The 19,114-nt window shown below is 47.7% G+C and overlaps 2 protein-coding genes across 5 annotated transcripts in view; one reads left to right on the top strand and one right to left on the bottom strand.

The window, feature by feature from the left end:
• Positions 1–4,525, top strand: part of LOC140720957 (uncharacterized) — a 35,874-nt gene extending 31,349 nt beyond the window's left edge. For all 4 annotated transcript variants that reach the window (XM_073035826.1, XM_073035825.1, XM_073035824.1 and 1 more), the window contains one exon: positions 1,688–4,525. In XM_073035826.1, the coding sequence (XP_072891927.1) occupies positions 2,086–3,741 (1,656 nt within the window). In that variant the 5' untranslated portion in view covers positions 1,688–2,085 and the 3' untranslated portion in view covers positions 3,742–4,525. The remainder of the gene's footprint in view (positions 1–1,687) is intronic.
• LOC140720891 (NACHT, LRR and PYD domains-containing protein 3-like) overlaps positions 1–19,114 on the bottom strand; it is a 1,078,849-nt gene that overhangs the window by 839,864 nt on the left and 219,871 nt on the right. The window lies entirely within an intron of this gene.

Genomic DNA, 19,114 nt, shown 5'->3' with positions numbered 1-19,114 from the left:
CTCTGTATTACAGCTTTTGATGTAGTCGGCAAAATACCTTTAAGTTGCAACCTCTTAGCAATCTCAGATACTTCAGTTTTTTTCGCCTTTGCTAACAAATCCACGGCTGGCGAATCCAGAAACTCATCAATATTCATCGTTGCCGAATACCACTCACAAGCCAATCAAACAAAAAGAATCGAGCATTCCCCGTTACCAAAACACCGACTCAAAATTCAAAAAGCATTTTAAACTCAAACGATTCAATCCCGGACGAGCCCCCATATTATGTTACGTATTCAGGCAACAATAAATATAGATGAGTTAGACAAGGGTTTTTATAACAAATAACACGTTTATTAAACACTGAAAACAAACCCCTCAAAAGTAAACAAACTCAAACATTGACCCGAATCCAGCTGCTGGCAGCTGCTCAAACAGTTCTTAATAGCTTTGCAGTCCCAAACAGTCTTTAAAGCGGCATTGAAAAAAAAAGTTCTTTAAAGCGATATGCCGAAAGAAAACAGTTCTTTAGAACGATATGCTGAAAGTTCAAAAGCTCACGGTACTTTTAAAAGGAGAGACTTTTTAAAGCGATGTAAATTCTCTTCCACGTCGATGTCCTTCGATTCCCAGCGTCGAACTCCCACGTCGAATTTTATGAAATATAACGGCTTAAAGGAACTGACCTCTCTTCCACACTATTCTCAATCTCCCGCTATTTCCAGCGGAGACTATCACGAGAATAGTAAACGAAATCCTTCAGAATGAGGATCAAACAAGGTCGAAATCAATCCACCGTCGAAAATCGATTCTTCTCGATTTGTCTTCCAAACTTCACTCTCCATCAGCAAAGAAACCGTTGGCAGTGGCCTTTTAAACTTTAGGCATTATATAAAACTTCATTTTTAACTAAACTGCGTCATCACATTAAATCACGCAGCAACATGAAGTCATCTTGGCAAATCTAGCCACGAACTGCCCCACCTGACAGGGTGGGTCATCCTTTTATACCCTGTAGAAAAAACCTGTCACATGACCTCTACTGGCGGGAAAATGACATCACTCCACCATCACAAGACCATTACCTCATGTCCAGTATAACTTCAACCCCAGTCACGTGACAAGGGTACCACTGTCACGTGTCACGGGTACGTAACACAAGAATGTCTTTCCTCAGATTAGGGGACCAAAACTGCACACAATACTCCAACTGTGGTCTCACCAAGGCCTTGTACAACTGCAGTAAAAACTCCCTGCTCCTGTACTCGAATCCACTTGCTATGAATGCCAACATAGCATTCGCCTTTTTCACTGCCTGCTGTACCTGCATGCCCACTTTCAATGCCTGGTGTACAATGACACCCAGGTCTTGTTGCACCTCCCCATTTCCTAATCGGCCACCATTCAGATAATAATCTGTTTTCCTGTTCTTGCCACAAAAGTGGATAACCTCACCTATATCCACATTAAATTGCATCTGCCATGAATTTGCCCACTCACCTAACATATCCAAGTCACCCTGCATCCTCTTAGCATCCTCCTCACAGCTAACACCACTGTCCAGTTTTATGTCATCTGCAAACTTGGAGATGCTGCATCTAATTTCCTCATAACAGTGTGATACCAGATCAAAACTTGGCAACTCAAGTAATCTCATCTGAGATGTTTTCCTACACCTATTGATGGATTTTGTAAATCTTTACAGGTTAAAAATGAAAAGGAACTTGGCTTCTGGAATCTCAAACATGGCACACCAATTTTGCAGTCTCTGTCTAGACATTTAAGAAGTGGAGCAAGGGATTCAATCGACCATCCTTCCTGCTCAGACAATTGGAATGGATTCACTCAGTCATTTGACCAACTGGCACGCCCATCGTTTTACACAGGAGAAAGGCTGTTCACCTGCTCAGACAGTGGGAATGGATTCACTCAGTTATCTGAATTGAAGGTACATCAGCAAGTTCACACTGGGCAAGGCCATTCATCTGTTCTGTATGTGAGAAAGGGTTCAGTGGGTCTTCCCACCAGTGGACACAGCACTCAGATCACACTGGGCAGAGGGTGGTCATCTGTTGAATTTCAGGGAGGGGATCATCTGACCTAATGCCACACCAGCGAGCTCACACCAGGGGGCGGCCGTTTAACTGCTCAGAATGTGGGAAGGGATTCACACTGTCATCCCTCCTACAAAGACACTGGCGAGTTCACACTGGAGAGAGACCGTTCAACTGCTCAGTGTGTGGGAAGAGATTCACTCAGTTATCCAACCTAAAGAGTCACCAGCGAATTCACACTGGGGAGAAGCCGTTCATCTGCTCCGAATGTGGGAAGGGATTCACACTGTCATCCCACCTACAGAGACATCAGCAAGTTCACACTGAGGAGAGGCCATTCATCTGCTCAGAATGTGGGAAGGGATTCAAATTTTCATCCCACCTACAGAGACATCAGCAAGTTCACCCTGGGGAGAAGGCGTTCTCCTGCTCAGTCTGTGGGAAGGGATTCACTCAGTCATCCTCACTACTGAATCATCAGCGAGTTCACACTGGGGAGAAGCCGTATACCTGCTCAGAATGTGGGAAAGGATTCACTCAGTCATCCAACCTACAGAATCACCAGCGGGTTCATTCTGGGGAGAAGCCATTCATCTGCTCAGACTGTGGAAAGAGATTCACTGAGTCATCTGCCCTACTGGTACATCAGCAAGTTCACACTGGGGTGAAGCCGTTCACCTGCTCATTCTGTGGAAGGAGATTCACACTGTCATCCAAACTACTGGTACATCAGCGAGTTCACACTGGGGAGAAGCCGTTCAGCTGCTCATTCTGTGGGAGGAGATTCACACTGTCATCCAAACTACTGGTACATCAGCGAGTTCACACTGGGGAGAAGCCATTCACCTGCTCTGTCTGTGAGAAGAGATTCAGTGAGTCATCCGCCCTGCTGGTACATCAGCGAGTTCACACTGGGGAGAAGCCATTCACCTGCTCAGAATGTGGGAAGGGATTCACTCGGTCTTCCAACCTACAGAGTCATCAGCAAGTTCACACCGGGGTGAAGCCATTCACCTGCTCAGAATGTGGGAAGGGATTCACTCAGTCATCCAACCTGCTGGCTCACCAGCGAGTTCACACTGGAGAGAGGCCGTTCACATGCTCAGACTGTGGGAAGAGATTCATTTGCTCATTTAAACTGAAGGTACATCAGAGAGTTCACACTGGGGAGAAGCCATTCACCTGCTCCGTCTGTGGGAAGAGATTCACTTGGTTATCCACCCTACAGAATCATCAGCGAGTTCACACTGGGGAGAAGCCATTCACCTGCTCAGAATGTGGGATAGGATTCACACAGTTATCCAACCTGCTGACTCACCAGCGAGTTCACACTGGGGAGAAGCCGTTCACCTGCTCAGTCTGTGGGAAGGGATTCACTCAGTCATCCCACCTACCGAGTCATCAGCGAGTTCACACTGGGGAGAAGCCGTTCACCTGCTCAGTCTGTGGGAAGGGATTCACTCAGTCATCCACCCTACAGAGACATCAGCGAGTTCACACTGGGGAGAAGCCGTTCACCTGCTCACTCTGTGGGAAGAGATTCACTCGCTCATCCACCCTACAAAGTCATCAGCGAGTTCACACTGGGGAGAAGCCGTTCACCTGCTCAGTCTGTGGGAAGGGATTCACTCAGTCATCCACCCTACAGAGACATCAGCGAGTTCACACTGAGAGACGCCATTCACCTGCTCAGAATGTGGGATAGGATTCACTTAGTCATCCCAACTACTGGCACACCAGTCAGTTCATAATGGGGAGTGGCTGTTATGAATCTCTAGGTTTTGTTTGCTGTGGACTGTCATTTTAAGAGAGAGAGAGAGATCAAGAAGGCGAATCAATTTGGCTTGCAGCTTGTTTACATCACTCGCAGCTTGTTTAGTTTTAACAGAGGACACAGACACTCAGTCAGATGGAGATGGAGGAAAAATGGAAGGATTGAAATCAGGGCCAAGGATCACTGTTTAGAACTTTCCTATGCCCAAAAGGGTGGTTTAATTATCGATTCAGCATACAACGAATATGTGGTTGTCTCCTCTTTTGATCCATAGGAGTGTATCTGATTTGTGGTATCCTGTGAAGACTAATTATGTATTAACCCTTGCCTGGTTGTTCACTTGAAGACGATACCCCTTGTGACAAGGCACTTTTGGTGATAATTCCTATGTGGATTTGGAACAGCAGATAAAATCTACAGTGACTGTTCTCTCGTTTTACCAACATGGAACCTGTGGAATTTGACATAATTGCCTTCTGTCAACATTTACCCTGGATTACAAGTATCTCTCTCTCATCACCTATTCCGTGGATGAACTGAACTTTCCTACTTTACCATTTCAAGACTCTAAGCCTTGTTTCCCCTGAACTCAACAGTTTGGGAGGGAGTTATATTTACACACATTTATACACATAACACTTAACTTTTGTTTATCTTGTTTAAGTTACAATATTATAAGTAGTCACTAATAAAGATAGTGGTTTTAACATCAAAACCAGAGTCCAGGTATAGTCAATTGCTGCTGGTTTGTTTCTAAAGCATTACGGTTCATAACAAAATTGGGGCCTGCGTCTAGGATATGAACATATTTGGGGACGTATTGATCGATTAATTATCGACGATTGGGGTAATCCCTTTTGATTTATTTGTGGAACACCTTCCTGGCTGTGGTGCAACACCGAGCATCATAGGAAGCCATTCCTGCCTGTGGCCATCAAACTTTACAACTCCTCCCTCGGAGTGTTAGACCCCCTGAGCCAATAGGCTGGTCCTGGTCTTTTTCCAATTGGCATAATTTAGCTATTATTATTTAATTATTTATGGTTTTATATTGCTATATTTCTACACTAGTCTTGGTGGTGCAACTGTAATGAAACCCAATTTCCCTCAGGATCAATAAAGAATGTCTGTCTCTCTGTCTTGTGTGTGGAAATCAGCAGCAGTGGAGATTGATATATTTCTGGAAGCGCCAACCCCTGAGGCATTAGGAAAACCCAAAAAGAATGAATTGCTGACTATTGCTAATGGGCTGAACCTTAAGGAGGTAAGGGGGTGTGAAGGACCAGGGGAAGCATAAAACTAGGAGAGCAGGTAAAGGTGAAAAAAAAGGCGTTTTATTACCCCAAATGTTTACAAACTCAACAGAACTGTTCCAGAGTCCAAACTTGTATCAGCTAAACTGAACAGAACTGGGTTACAACAGAACAAAATACTCCTCAAACCAAGAGACATCACTCAGCTCCTGACTGTGGGTTTATATTCGATACTGGCCAGTCCATAGCACATTGCAGCGGAGAGAAAACATTCCACTCGTTAAACAGATACGAGGTAAATGAAGTAGCTCCAGAGAGCACCCGTCTAGCTGTAGCACAATCCAATTATCCAGCCCCATCTACTTAGGCTGGTGTAATGCAACCGCTCAGTCGTTTCCCAGAGTATCAAGAGGATGGTCGTCGACAGTACACTTTAACATGCCCGGTTGATGGTGCAGCTGGTAATTGCAGCCGCCATAGGGGGGCTATGAGAAAGCCAGAAATAGGGGGAAATAGTTGAGCGCCATATATCTATGAAGATGTTTGAAAAGGAGGTGTTAAAGAGGTTTCCTGTGAGTAAACAGGAGATCCAGTTACGACTGGAACAATTGAAGATTGATGTACTTAAATTAGAGGCTGAAGAGAAAGAGAGACAGAGGGGGCTTGATGCTAGAGAGGCAGACAAACAGAGGGAAGAAGCAGAATAAAAAGGTGTTTTGAAGCTGAGGAAGCAGACAAATGAAAAAAAAAGATGTAATAAACTTTTTTAAATTTGTCGACTATTTGACTGACTGGGTTGTTGCTTTGGAAGTAGTGGAGTGAAGCTTAACTGAACTGTACACATTTATGAGAAGCTCAGAGAAATAGAAAAGGCTAAATTTTCACATAAATGTGTCAGACACCCAGAAACATTGGCAGCACTTCAGCAGGTAAAAACAGTGGAATGACACATGCTGAAAATATTGCAGGAAAAAAAACATATAGTTCACCCACAATGAGAGGACGTGACAGATCCGGATCTCACTGTCTTGTCTGAACGGGGAAAGATGAAGCTACACGTACACGTAGAGCAGTGACCCGCAGATGCTGCAGATCTGCGGAAAAGGTGAACAGGAAACGGGATCAGGTGACGGGTGGAGGGTCACCCACCTGAACCTGTGACTCTGCTCCTTGCCCCTCACACTCTGCCCAACCCATCCACCGCATTTCCCTCATTAATCCATATTTACACCAGATACATGTTTAGTTTCTTCCTCCATATCTTCCCTGTCCCTTTCCCTCCACCCCAGGTCACAGACTCATGGGATTGATTCCCATCCCGGTCCAACACACAATTCAGACCCAAATGGGAAATGTGCGGGTTTCATTTAAATCAGTCTATGTTTATCAACACTAATTTCTTCAGTTTCAGTTTATTGTCATTTAGAAACCACAAATGCAATGCAGTTAAAAAATGAGACAATGTTCTCCAGAATGATATCACAAAAAGCACACGACAAAACAGACTACACCAGAAAATCTACATAATGTTTGGTAATCCCCAAATCCAGAGTCCGGAGGGGCTGCTCCGTATTAATATCGTGCTACCATCTGAGCGCTTCCCCGGAAAGAGATCCAAATCCAGCAGACAAAACAAGAATACCCAGACACACCAAGTCAAGGGACAACTCTACCACCCAACAAACCAAAAACTAAAGCTACAAGACCTACACAAAACCACATAGTTACATATAGTTATAGTTAACACATAGTTACAACAGTGCAGCCAACACCAAATTGATAAAAAAAAACAGACCATGGGCACAGTAAAAATAGTCCAAAGATGTTAACTATAAGTTCAAAAGAAACCAGCACACAGTTTCCACAAGTCCTCAGTGTCCCGATAGACTCGTCATACTACGCAATCGGCAGAAGGGAATATCCCCACTATGGACTTCCACGGCGCCGCCGGACTCAGCCTTCAGACGCAGCACATTCCTATTCACATTCCTCCGGCTTCACTGGACAGGAACACTGAAACATCAAGTGAGAAACAGCGGGATGTGGCCATTCAGCCCTTCTAACCATCTACAAGGCGGCTGCTCTCCCATCTCAGCCACATGTTTCTGCCCGATCCTCATTTCCTCGATCCCTTCGGTCTCCACACATCCGGCGGCCTCTGTTTTACTTTAGGACGATCAGCGAGTCTTTACCGCCCACTGCCGTGGGGATTTACAGACATTCACCAGCCTCGGAGTGGATACATTTCCTCATCTCAGTCCCGGACAGTCCACCCCCCTTTTTCAGAGACTGGGATCCCTGGTTCAACCAGTAATGATGTTGTGCATTTCAATGTGTTCACCTCTCAGTCCTCGATTCTCCAAATGAAAGGGTTATTACATTTGATCTCTCTTCTATGATGACCCCGCCGCTAAAGGGATTCGTCTGGCGAATCTTCATTGCACTCTCTATAACAAATATTCTCTAACCTCTTTGTTAATCCTCTATGGAATTAATTTCCATCTTCTGCAGCCCCGTGTTGCCCCAACCACTCACCTCCCACCCCTATCACTATTTCCACCTTCCCACCTCCCCCCTCACCTGGATCCATCTCTCACTCCCCAGCTCTTGCCCCATCCCCACCCCTCACCTCTTTTCTCTGACTATTTCCCGTCCACTCTCAGTCCAGAGGGAGGGTCTCGGCCCGAAATGTTGACGGTCCATCTCCCTCAGCAGATGCTGCCCGACCGGAGTTCCTCCGGTAGTTTATTCTTTGGTCTGTATAACCCGTGTTAGTATGGGAAGTGGGATTTTACACCATATTCAAAAAGCGTGACATTTACTTTGGGATTTGTTCCGCTCTGACCTGAGCCCTGCGCAGCAGCGAGAGAAAGACACAACGGGGTAACGCCCACTCAGCTGGTCCGCCTCCGCTATTGGGTGTAACCAGTGATTGACATTCGTGTGCACCAATGGCAAAAGGGCAGCTCCTGATGTTCTGCTTTTCAACGGTGGAGGAGAGGGTGGTTAGCCCAGCCGTTAAACCGATAAAGCTCGAACTCTCCAGCGCCTGGGTGACGGAAGGTACCGGGCACATGAGGGCAGATCCCGGTGTGGGGAGCCCATGTGTGACGTCGGGCGCGTGGGGGCGGGGCTGTTTGACGCCACATGTGGCGGAGCGCTCGTATTTCAAAACACCTTAAAGGACGTTTCTTATGATTTCAGAGGGACAATATTAATCACGGGTTTCATCACTGAATCCAGTGTTGTGGGTTGTAAAGTCCCCTGTTTGTGTCTGGCTGTGCCGTGTTGTTGGTGGAGTGGGCAGCGTGGTGTTTGCACGAGGAAATCTGCAGATGCTGGAGATTCAAACAACAAGAAGCGCTGTCGACGTTCCGGACGCTTCGTCCTGACGAAGGGTCTCGGCCCGACACGTCGACAGCACTTCTCCCTATAGATGCTGCCTGGCCTGCTGTGTTCCACAAGTATTTTGTGTGTGTTGTAGCGTGGTGTTTGTCTCGATTCGGGTCACAACACCAGAATTGCCAGCGGGGTCCACACACGTTATATTAGTCAACAGAAAACCTCTCGCCCCTGCAATCTTTGTCTCCTGGTAAAATCAACACCCTGACAGTGTGGACCATAGATACCCCTTCCTCACCCACCCCGGTTTTATTCACTTAAAGAACATACAATCAAACCGTGCACGGTATATAAGCTGTGGATATATGTTGTTACTATTGTGTTGTTGTGTTTCATTGGAGCCGGAGTAATAATTATTTCGACCTCCTTTACACTTGTCTGCTGGAAATGGAATTAAACAACCCTGAATCTTGAATAAACATTTTCGCAGGCTGCAGCGTCACATTTCTGTCTCTCTGCGTTATTGCGGCAGAGCGCCACCTGGTGACAATGGAGTCCGCAAGTCAGGGGGTCCTGTTATTGTGGTAAATCACCACCAAGTGGCAGTGTTGTCCACAAAAGGGAGAGGTTTACAGCGATAAGGAGGGGTGTAGGGGCTGGAAACTAACTCTACAAGTGGATGAAGTGCTAGACCTGCACCAAACCACTCTCCTCACCTCTAGTCAGGGTCCCAAACAGTCTTTCCATATGAGACAACTTTTCAACATCGTGCCTGTTGGGGTCATCTACTGTTTCCAGTTTTCCAAGTTGGCCTCCTCGACATTAGTGAGACCCGATGTAGTCTCTGCATTCTGCACTCTGTCCCGATGCGATTCTGCAGATGTTGGAGATGCAGAGTAACAGACACAAAATGTTGGAGGAAGTCAAGAGGTCAGGTAGCTTCTATAGAGGGGTTAAAGCCAAAGAGAGATTTCCTGCCGAGACCCTTCATCAGGACTGGAAGTGGGGAGAAGCCGGAATAAGATGGTGCGGGGAGTGGAAAGAGTCCAAGCTGGTAGATGATAGGTGAAGCCAGATAAGAGTGAAGGTGAGTGGGTGGGGGAGGTGGGAGATGAAGTGAGAGGTTTTGAGGTGGAAAATGCAAAGGGCTGAAAAGAAGGAATCTGATAGGAAAGGAGAGTTGACAATGGGAAAACGGAAGTAAAAGAGGAACCAGAGGGAGACGATCCGCAGTGGAGAAGAAAGAAGTGGGGAGACAGAATGGAGGAGACGGGCGTGTGGGTTGATGAAAAGAAAAGATGTTCATGCCATCAGGTTGTAAACTACCCGGATGGAATATGAGGTGTTGCTCCTCCAACCTGAGAGTTCACTCATCGTGTTAGCTAAACAATGTACCGGAAGGGAGAGTGGGTTAATAATTTTCCCCTGGGATGCCTATTAAATCAATCCCGTCTCACCTTAAACCGATGACGTCTGGTTGCTGCTTCCACAAAAGTGGGGAAAAGGACTGCACACATTCCCCATTTCTGTACACTCATAGTTTGGAACACCTGCACAAGGTCAGCCTCAATCTCGTACACTTCAAGCTGTGAAATCCCAACCTGTCCAACCTCTCTCCAGAACTCAGTCCCTCGAGTACCGGCACCATTCCTGGAAATCTCCAATGAACTCATACCAGCTTAACGTCCTCTGTCCTATAGCAGAACGACCAAAACTGAATACAGTAATCCAGGCGCGGATACACTGACCATACCCTAACCCTAATGCAACCTCATTCACCACTTCTTCAGACCATGAAGCATGAGATTTCACGCAGATGCTGTTCAGCTCCTCCATTCTTTCCTGTCCATTTGATTATCTCTCTCAACCCCATTCTCCTGCATTCTCCCCATGGTCTTTGAACATCCATTTAAAATACACTCAATGACTTGGCGTCTGCTCCGTCCGTGGCAATAAATTCTAAAGATTTACCACTCCCTGACTAAAGAAATCCCTCCTCATCTCTTGTCAGTGGATGCCCTATATATTGAGGGCGTGGCCACTGGTCCCAGACTCACACAGTACAGGGTGCATCTTCTTCATAGCCACTCTGTCGAGGCCTTTCAATATTTAATAGGTTTCAATAAGATCCCCTCTCTTTCTTCCAGACCAGCGAGTACAGGGTCAAAGCCGTCTAACGCTCCTCATACGTTAGCCCTTTCGTTTCTCATGAACCTTCTCCGGACCCGCTCCAATACGAGCACATCCGTTTTCGCAGGTTGTAAACTGTTCACAATACACCAAGAGCAATCTGACCAATGCGTTTTAAAGCCACAGTGTCACATCCTTGTTCTTATATGCTAACATTACAGTTGTCATCCTTCATCAACTCAATCTGCAAGCAAACCTTTAGGGACTCCTGCTCAAGGACTCCCAAGTACCTATGCACCTCTGATTTTTGAATTTTCTCCCATTTATTTATTTTTTCTCAACGCCCTTATTCCTTCCACAATTGTACATGACCGTACATTTGCATACACTGTACATTTCCGTACATTTCATCCACGTCTTCGTTGCCCGTTCTCCAAACCTATCGAAGTCATTTTGCAGACTGCAGGTTTGCTCTAAACTATCTGTCTCTTATCTGTATCAACTGCAAAGTTCTGTGGATGCTGGGAATCCAAGCAACACAAATACAAAATGCTGGAGGAACCTAGGAGGCAGCATATATGGGAAATAGTAAACAGTCGACGTTTCGGGCCGAGACCCTTCGTCAGGACTGGGGGGAAAAAGATGAGACGTCAGAGGAAGAAGTGCGGGGGTGAAAAGGGTAGAAGAAGTGGTCGGTGATGGGTGAAACTGCGAGAGGGGGATTAGTGAAGGGAAAACAAACTTAGGATTTTATTTCCTTAACGATTCTCGAAAAATCATTGCTAATGCCTCCACATCTCTTCAGCCACCTCTTTCAGATCTCTGGGGTGTATACCATCTGATACAGGGAACCTATTTACCTTCAGACCATCTCTGTTTCCTAAGAAACTTCTCCCGAGTAACGTAACTTCACACATTCTGACCTCTGACATCTGGTACTTCCGTATTCCTGCCGGTGTCTTCGAGAGATAAGAGTGATGTATAATACTTATTCAGTTCATCTGCCATGACCTTACACCCCCGGCCCATTACTACCTCTCCAGCATCATTTTTCAGTGGTTCGATGTCCTCTTCTGCCTTTCTTTTACACTATAATTACCTGAAGAAACATTTGGTATCCTCTTTAATATTACCGGCTAGCTCACTTAAGTGTTCCATCTTTTCCTTCTTAATTATTTTAGTTGCATTCTGTTGGTTTTTAAAATCTTCCCAATCCTCCAACATACAAGTGATTTTTGCTCTATGCCCTCTCTTTGGTTTTTATGTTTTCTTTAGTCTCTCTTATCAGCCACGGTTTTGTCACCTTAGCTTTAGAATACTACTTCCTCTTTGTGATGCATAGAAATTTGAGGGGCGAAAAACATCTCAGACAGAACTGGTAGTGTGTGGTAAGTGTAACACGCTGTAAGGTTTCACTGCTGAAGTAACGGCCTCTCTGTAATGTTTTGCTGCTGAGGTAATGGTTTCTCTGTAGCAGCAATGATTAGGTTACGACTAGAGGAAATAGGGCTTTCGAGTGTGGGGCTATGTAATGACAGAAATATTCTTTTTGTGAGTCTGGAAGAGAGATTTTCACGGTTTTTTGCTGGGGAGAGATGAGAAGACATGAATGGAGAGAGTGGGCCCTTTTTCTATTTTTTCATTTTCTTTACTAACCCTAGAGTCAAAGTCAGAATTATAGAACTCAATCGTTTAATTGCACATTGTGTATCGTTTGTAATGTCAGGGTACTGATCTGTAACATGGGACACATCACACAGCATCCACCCAAATGAGATTTCTGAAGTTTGGCCGGGCCGGGCTGGGAGCTATCACCCCGTATATTAAACTGCCAGCTGAAGCGAAAGTTACGTAAGGTTAGATGACTGAGTGGATCGCTTCCCTCATTCACAGCAGATGAACAACCTCTCCACAGTGTGAACTCAATGATGCACTTTTGGTTGATTTGGCTGTGAAAATCTCCTCCTAAAGTCTGCGCAGGTGATCAGACTCTCCCCAGTGTGAACTCGCTGGTGTCTCTGTAGTTGAGATGACCAAGTGAATCCCTTCCCACACACTGAAGCCTGAATTATTCTTCTCCGTCCAGTCTACGCCGTGGGCTCTACGTAGCCGCGTACCCGACGCTGCACCCTAGGCTGTACCGTATGCCGTAGCCTAACGCGTACATTCCTAAAAATGTAACTACTCGTCACAGCGACGCAGACGACAAGAACTGTGATAGGCCCACCTGGTAGCAGCCACTTTCCTTTTCTTTTTCAATCTTTTTATTGTTTCAAATTTAATAAGCATAGCAATAATAGTAATGATATAAAGAGATCGGGATTACATTAATAACGGTTAACATGTAAAAACACCAATTCCAAATGACAAATATAATTTAACCTCCCAATCTCATAGCAAGTAACCATGAAAAAGATATTTTATAAGGGGAAAACACCCTAAACTAGAAAAAAAACACTAAACTAAATAAAAACAAATAGACAAAGATTGGGCTGTCATATCACAATGTCTGAAATTATTATTTGTCATTAACTCCGCTCCTCTATACATGAACAAAACCTTATTACACAAGATTCGGAAAGGGTCAACTTACATCATATGAAAGTATTGAATAAATGGTCTCCAAGTCTCTTCAAATTTAACCGAAGGATCCACAGTACCACTCGTATTTTTTTTTCCAAGTTTAGACATGCTAAGGCTTCGGAAAACCTTTACAATGTAGTAGGGGGATTGGAATCTTTCAAGTAAAATGGGTCTTCTGGTTATTAATGTAACAAATGCAATTAGACGACAAGCTGATGAGGATAGTTGACTAGAGTCTATCACAGGTCGTCCAAATATTGCAGTAATAGGATGTGGTTGTAAATCAATATGCAGAACTACTGAGATAATATCAAATATATCTTTCCAATATTATTTTTAGAAGAGGACAAGACCAGAACATACGTTTCAATGAAGCTACCTCAGAATTACATCTATCACAGACAGGATTTATATGGCAGTAAAAATGAGCTAACTTATCCTTGGACATATGAGCCCTATGAACCATCTTAAATTGTATGAAGGCATGTCTGACACACACTGAGGAAGGAATTTTCTAGTTGAAGAATTTTCTCCCATTTCTGTATAGGTAAAGGTATCCGAAGTTCTTTTTCCCACCCATTCTTAATCTTATCAGAAGTATCTAAGCGTATTTTCATAACTAAATCATAAATAAATGATAATAAACTCTTCTGATATGGATTTGAACTTTTATTTCCGTAACTTCAATTTGATGTGATATCGGAACAGAAGGTAAAATAACATTCAAAAAGTTTCTAATCTGTAAATATCTGAAAAAGTGTGATCCAGGCAAATTATATTTATTAGAAAACTGTTCAAAAGACATAAAACAATCATCCATAAATAAGTCACGAAAGCATAATTTTTCCCCGTTTTCCATAAAAGAAAAGCTTGATCAATTTAAATGGTTGAAAGAAAAAAAATAGATATAATAGAACTTGACAGTATATATTTATTCAGTCCAGAAAATTTACAAAATTGAAACCATATTCCTATTGTACATTTAATTATTGGATTGACCATTTGTTTATTCAATTTAGTAAGTGCAAAGGGGAGAAAAGCCCCTAAAATAAAAGCCAATGAAAACTCCTGTACAGACTCACGCTCGAGATTCATCCATCCTGAACACGGAGTTTCATCCAACTCTTGTGTCCAAAACGTTAAATATCGAATATTAATTGCCCAATAATAAAATCTGGGATCCGACTTCCTTTTTTGACTTCTGTAAATATTTCTTCCTTAAGCAGGAATTTCTATTCTGCCTTATATATGAAGAAATTTTAGAATCAATAATATCAAAAAGAAAGATTTAGGGTAAAAATTGATATTACATAAAATAGATACAGAAATTTAGGTAAAATAATCATCTTAATAGCATTAATGTAATCAATCAAGGATAAGGACAATGGGGACCATTTAGTAAACAATTGTTTAACATGATCAATTAAGGGTCAACAGTAACTTTAAATAAATCGTTGTGCTTCTTAGTAATTTTAACACCCAAATAAATAAAATAATCAGCAACCAATCTAAATGATGACTGTCTATACATTGAGACTTGCATATTTAATGGATAAAGTGTAGCGGGGTGCTACGCGCAGCGCTGAAATTACGACACGGGGTCGATAAACTGCAACCACAGAATAAGTTTATTTCAAAAACACAGTCTTGCTTTAAAGCCTGTCTCCCCCACTCGATACTTCGAGAGGCACGTAACTGAAACTCCTTGAGGCTATCTCCCTTTGTCTCTGGCTCTGGCTAATTGTCAGCCGGTTCGAGTGTGCTAGTGATTGGGTCGCCACATAACCCCCCCCCCCCAGAACCGGCGGTAGACCCCCCAATGTCCACAGTCTGGGCCGGGTCCTGTTTGGGAGGTCGGCCTCTGCGCCGCGGTGCCGGAAACTCGACAGGTTGCGCCGTCCACATGGGCCGGTTTGAGTCGGTCCACCGTGATAACCTCCCCTCTCCCCCCAACGTCCAGCACGAACGTGGACCCGTCGTTTCTGATCACAGTAAACGGCCCCTCGTAGGGCCGTTGCAGCGGTGGCCGATGCCCGCCCCGGCGTACAAACACAAACTTACAGTTCCGCAGATCTTTGGGTACGCAGGTCGGGTGCTGCCCATGCTGCGAAGTGGGTATGGGGGCCAGGGCACCGAGTCTCTCGCGTAGTCTGCCCAGGACCCCCGCGGGTTCTTCCTCTCGCCCCCTTGGGGCTGGTATGAACTCCCCGGGAACGACCAGGGGCCGTTCACCAACTCGGCCGACGAAGCGTGCAGATCGTCTTTGGGCGCCGTGCGGACGCCGAGTAGGACCCAGGGAAGCTCGTCCACCCAGTTAGCTCCTCGCAGGCGCGCCATGAGAGCCGACTTCAGGTGGCGGTGGAAACGCTCCACCAGTCCGTTCGACTGTGGGTGGTAGGCAGTGGTGTGGTGCAGCTGAGTCCCCAACAGGTTGGCCATCGCTGACCAGAGGCTGGAGGTGAACTGGGCGCCTCTGTCGGAGGTAATGTGGGCCGGGACACCAAAGCGGGAAACCCAGGTGGCGATCAGCGCCCGGGCGCAAGATTCGGAGGTGGTGTCGGTGAGCGGGACCGCCTCTGGCCATCTTGTGAACCGGTCCACGATAGTCAGGAGGTGCCGCGCTCCGCGTGACACAGGCAGGGGGCCCACGATATCCACATGAATGTGGTCGAAACGCCGGTGGGTGGGGTGGAACTGCTGCGGCGGGGCCTTGGTGTGTCGCTGCACCTTGGCCGTCTGGCAGTGCAGGCACGTTCTGGCCCAGTCACGGACCTGCTTGCGGAGTCCGTGCCAAACGAACCCACTGACCTGCTTGCGGAGTCCGTGCCAAACAAACCTGCTGGAGACCATCCGGACGGTAGTGCGGATGGAGGGGTGGGCCAAGTTATGAATGGAGTCGAACACACGTCGTCGCCAAGGTGCCGGGACGACGGGACGGGGCTGGCCGGTGGCGACGTCACAGAGTAGGGTCCTCTCACCTGGGCCCACGGGGAGGTCCTGGAGCTGCAAACCGGAGACTGCGGTTCTGTAACACGGGATCTCCTCATCTGCCAGCTGTGCCTCAGCCAGTGCCTCAAAGTCTACCCCTTGGGAAAGGGCGTGAATGTTAGGGCGAGAGAGCGCATCCGCCACGACATTGTCCTTACCCAAGACGTGCCGGACGTCCGTCGTGTATTCGGAGATGTAGGACAGATGGCGCTGCTGGCGGGACGACCAGGGATCGGACACCTTTGTGAATGTAAAGATAAGCGGTTTGTGGTCCGTGAACGCGGTGAAGGGCCTACCTTCCAAGAAGTACCTGAAATGCCGGATTGCCAGGTATAGCGCCAACAGCTCCCAGTCGAAAGCACTGTATTTGAGCTCGGGTGGCCGCAGGTGTTTGCTGAAAAACGCCAGGGGTTGCCAGCGGCCCGCGATGAGCTGCTCCAGTACCCCACCGACTGCCGTGTTAGATGCGTCCACTGTGAGGGCGGTAGGGACGTCCATTCTGGGGTGCACTAGCATCGCGGCGTTCGCCAAGGCCTTCTTCGTTTGAATGAAAGCGGCGACGGATACCTCGTCCCAGGTAACGTCCTTGCCCGGACGGGACAGCAAGGCGAACAGCTTTGATCCGGGCAGCTGAAGGGAGGAAGCGGTGGTAGAAATTGACCATATCTACGAACTCCTGAAGGACTTTGACCGTGGTGGGTCGGGGGAACTGGCGGACTGCATCTACCTTAGCGGGCAGAGGGGTTGCCCCGTCTGCAGTAATCCTGTGGCCCAGGAAGTCAATGGTGTCGAGCCCGAAATGGCATTTGGCCGGTTTGATAGTTAGACCGTAGTCACTCAGCCGGGCATAGAGTTCACGGAGGTGGGACAGATGCTCCTGACGACTGCTGCTGGCTATGAGGATGTCGTCCAAATAGATGAATGCGAAGTCCAGGTCGCGTCCATTAACCGCTGGAACGTCTGTGCGGCATTCTTCAGGCCGAACGGCATGCAGAGGAACTCGAAAAGGCCGAACGGGGTGATGAGAGCCGTTTTGGGGACGTCGTCCGAATGCATCGGGATTTGATGGTATCCTCGGACGAGGTCTACCTTGGAGAAGATCTGTGCGCCGTGCAGGTTTGCTGCAAAGTAGCGGTCCGGTGTGGTAGCCTCGTTCAGCCTGCGGTAGTCGCCGCACGGTCTCCAGCCCCCTGTCGCTTTGGGCACCATGTGCAGGGGGGAGGCCCATTGGCTGTCGGACCGCCGGATGATCCCCAATTCCTCCATCCTCTTGAACTCCTCCTTCGCCAGTCGGAGCTTGTCCGGGGGAAGCCGCCGAGCGCGGGCGTGGAGAGGTGGTCCCTGGGTCGGGTTGTGGTGCTGTACGCCGTGTCGGGGCATGACTGCCGTGAACTGCGGTGCCAGAACCAATGGGAAATCCGCCAGGACCCTGGTGAAGTTGTCGTCGGACAGCGTGATGGAGCCGAGGGGAAGGGCTGGCAACTGGGCTTCACCCAGGGAGAACGTCTGAAAGGTCTCGGCGTGAACCAGTCTCTTCCTGGGCAGCTCGACCAGTAGGCTGTGAGACCGCAGAAAATCCACACCCAGAAGCGGTTGGGCTACGGCGGCCAGTGTGAAGTCCCACGTGAACTGGCTGGAGCCGAACCGTAGCTGCACCGGACGGGTGCCATAAGTCCTTATTGTGCTGCTGTTCAAGGCCCTCGGGGGGGGGGGGGAGGGGCCGGTGCCCTGCTGCGGGTGTCGTAACTCGTCGGAAGTAAGACGCTGATCTCGGCACCGGTGTCGACCAAAAAACGGCGTCCCGACCGCTTGTCCCACACATACAGGAGGCTATCCCGATGGCCAGCCGCCGTAGCCATCAGCGGCGGCTGGCCCTGGCGTTTCCCGGGAACTTGCAGGGCGGGCGACAGTGGCGGGCTTCCGCGCTCCACCGCTGGTGGTAGAAGCACCATTGTTCGTTGGGCTCCTCACCCCTGCCTCTGGGGTTAGCGGGCTCTGCGGCCGGGCCTGGACTGGTCTGCTGCTGGGAGCGTGGCCGGGTGATCAGTGCGATGGACGCCCCACTCACCTTCTTGGGTTCCACAGCAAGTCCGCAGGGGCTGCCACCTTCCGGGGGTCGCTGAAATCCGCGTCGGACAGCAGCAGGCGTATGTCCTCGGGCAGCTGCTCCAGGAATGCCTGCTCAAACATAAGGCAGGGTGTGTGTCCGCCGGCCAGAGACAACATCTCATTCATTAAAGCCGATGGAGGTCTGTCCCCCAAACCATTCAGGTGCAGTAAACGGGCAGCCCTCTCGCGCCGTGAGAGTCCGAAAGTCCTTATGAGCAGGGCTTTGAATTCCCTGTGCTTGCCGTCCGCTGGGGGAGACTGTATGAACTCCTCAACCTGAGCCGCACTGTCCTGGTCGAGGGAGCTCACCACGTAGTAGTACCGTGTGTCCTCTGAGGTTATCTGCCGAACGTAGAATTGGGTTTCTGCTTGCTGGAACCATAGGTGAGGTCGCAGCGTCCAGAAGCTTGGCAGTTTCAACGAAACAGCATGAACAGATGCGGCGTCGGTCATCTTCGGCCCAAATATCGTTTGGGCCGTCGGGGTCACCAATTGTAGCGGTGTGCTACACGCAGCGCTAAAATAACAACACAGAGTCGGTGAGCTGCAGTTACATAAAGATTTTATTCGAACTTCGCGGCCTCGCTTTAAAGTCTTTCTGATCCCGCCCTCCCCGGGCGCGGATGATGTAGGGGGCACGTATTCACAGTTCTGTCCCGCGCGCGGATGCTGCAGGGGGCACGTATTCACAGACCCGCGCGGGCTTTTCCCCTTGCTGGTGAAGCAGACTTGGCGCCCTTTTAGGACTGGCCTTTATGCCGGCGCGCTGGCTATTTGTGAGCCGGTTCGAGTGCGCTAGGAAGTGGGTCACCACGGCGTGTTATTTCCCCACTGACATTACGGTTCGTTAGAGCAGAGATATTTTTGTTAACTAGCGGTAATTAGCACTAGTCACTGTA

Source organism: Hemitrygon akajei, unplaced genomic scaffold (genome assembly GCF_048418815.1).
Source record: "Hemitrygon akajei unplaced genomic scaffold, sHemAka1.3 Scf000048, whole genome shotgun sequence".
Classification (NCBI taxonomy): Eukaryota; Metazoa; Chordata; class Chondrichthyes; order Myliobatiformes; family Dasyatidae; genus Hemitrygon; species Hemitrygon akajei.
Note: the sequence above shows the minus strand (reverse complement) of the source record. Positions and strands in the feature narration are given on the sequence as shown.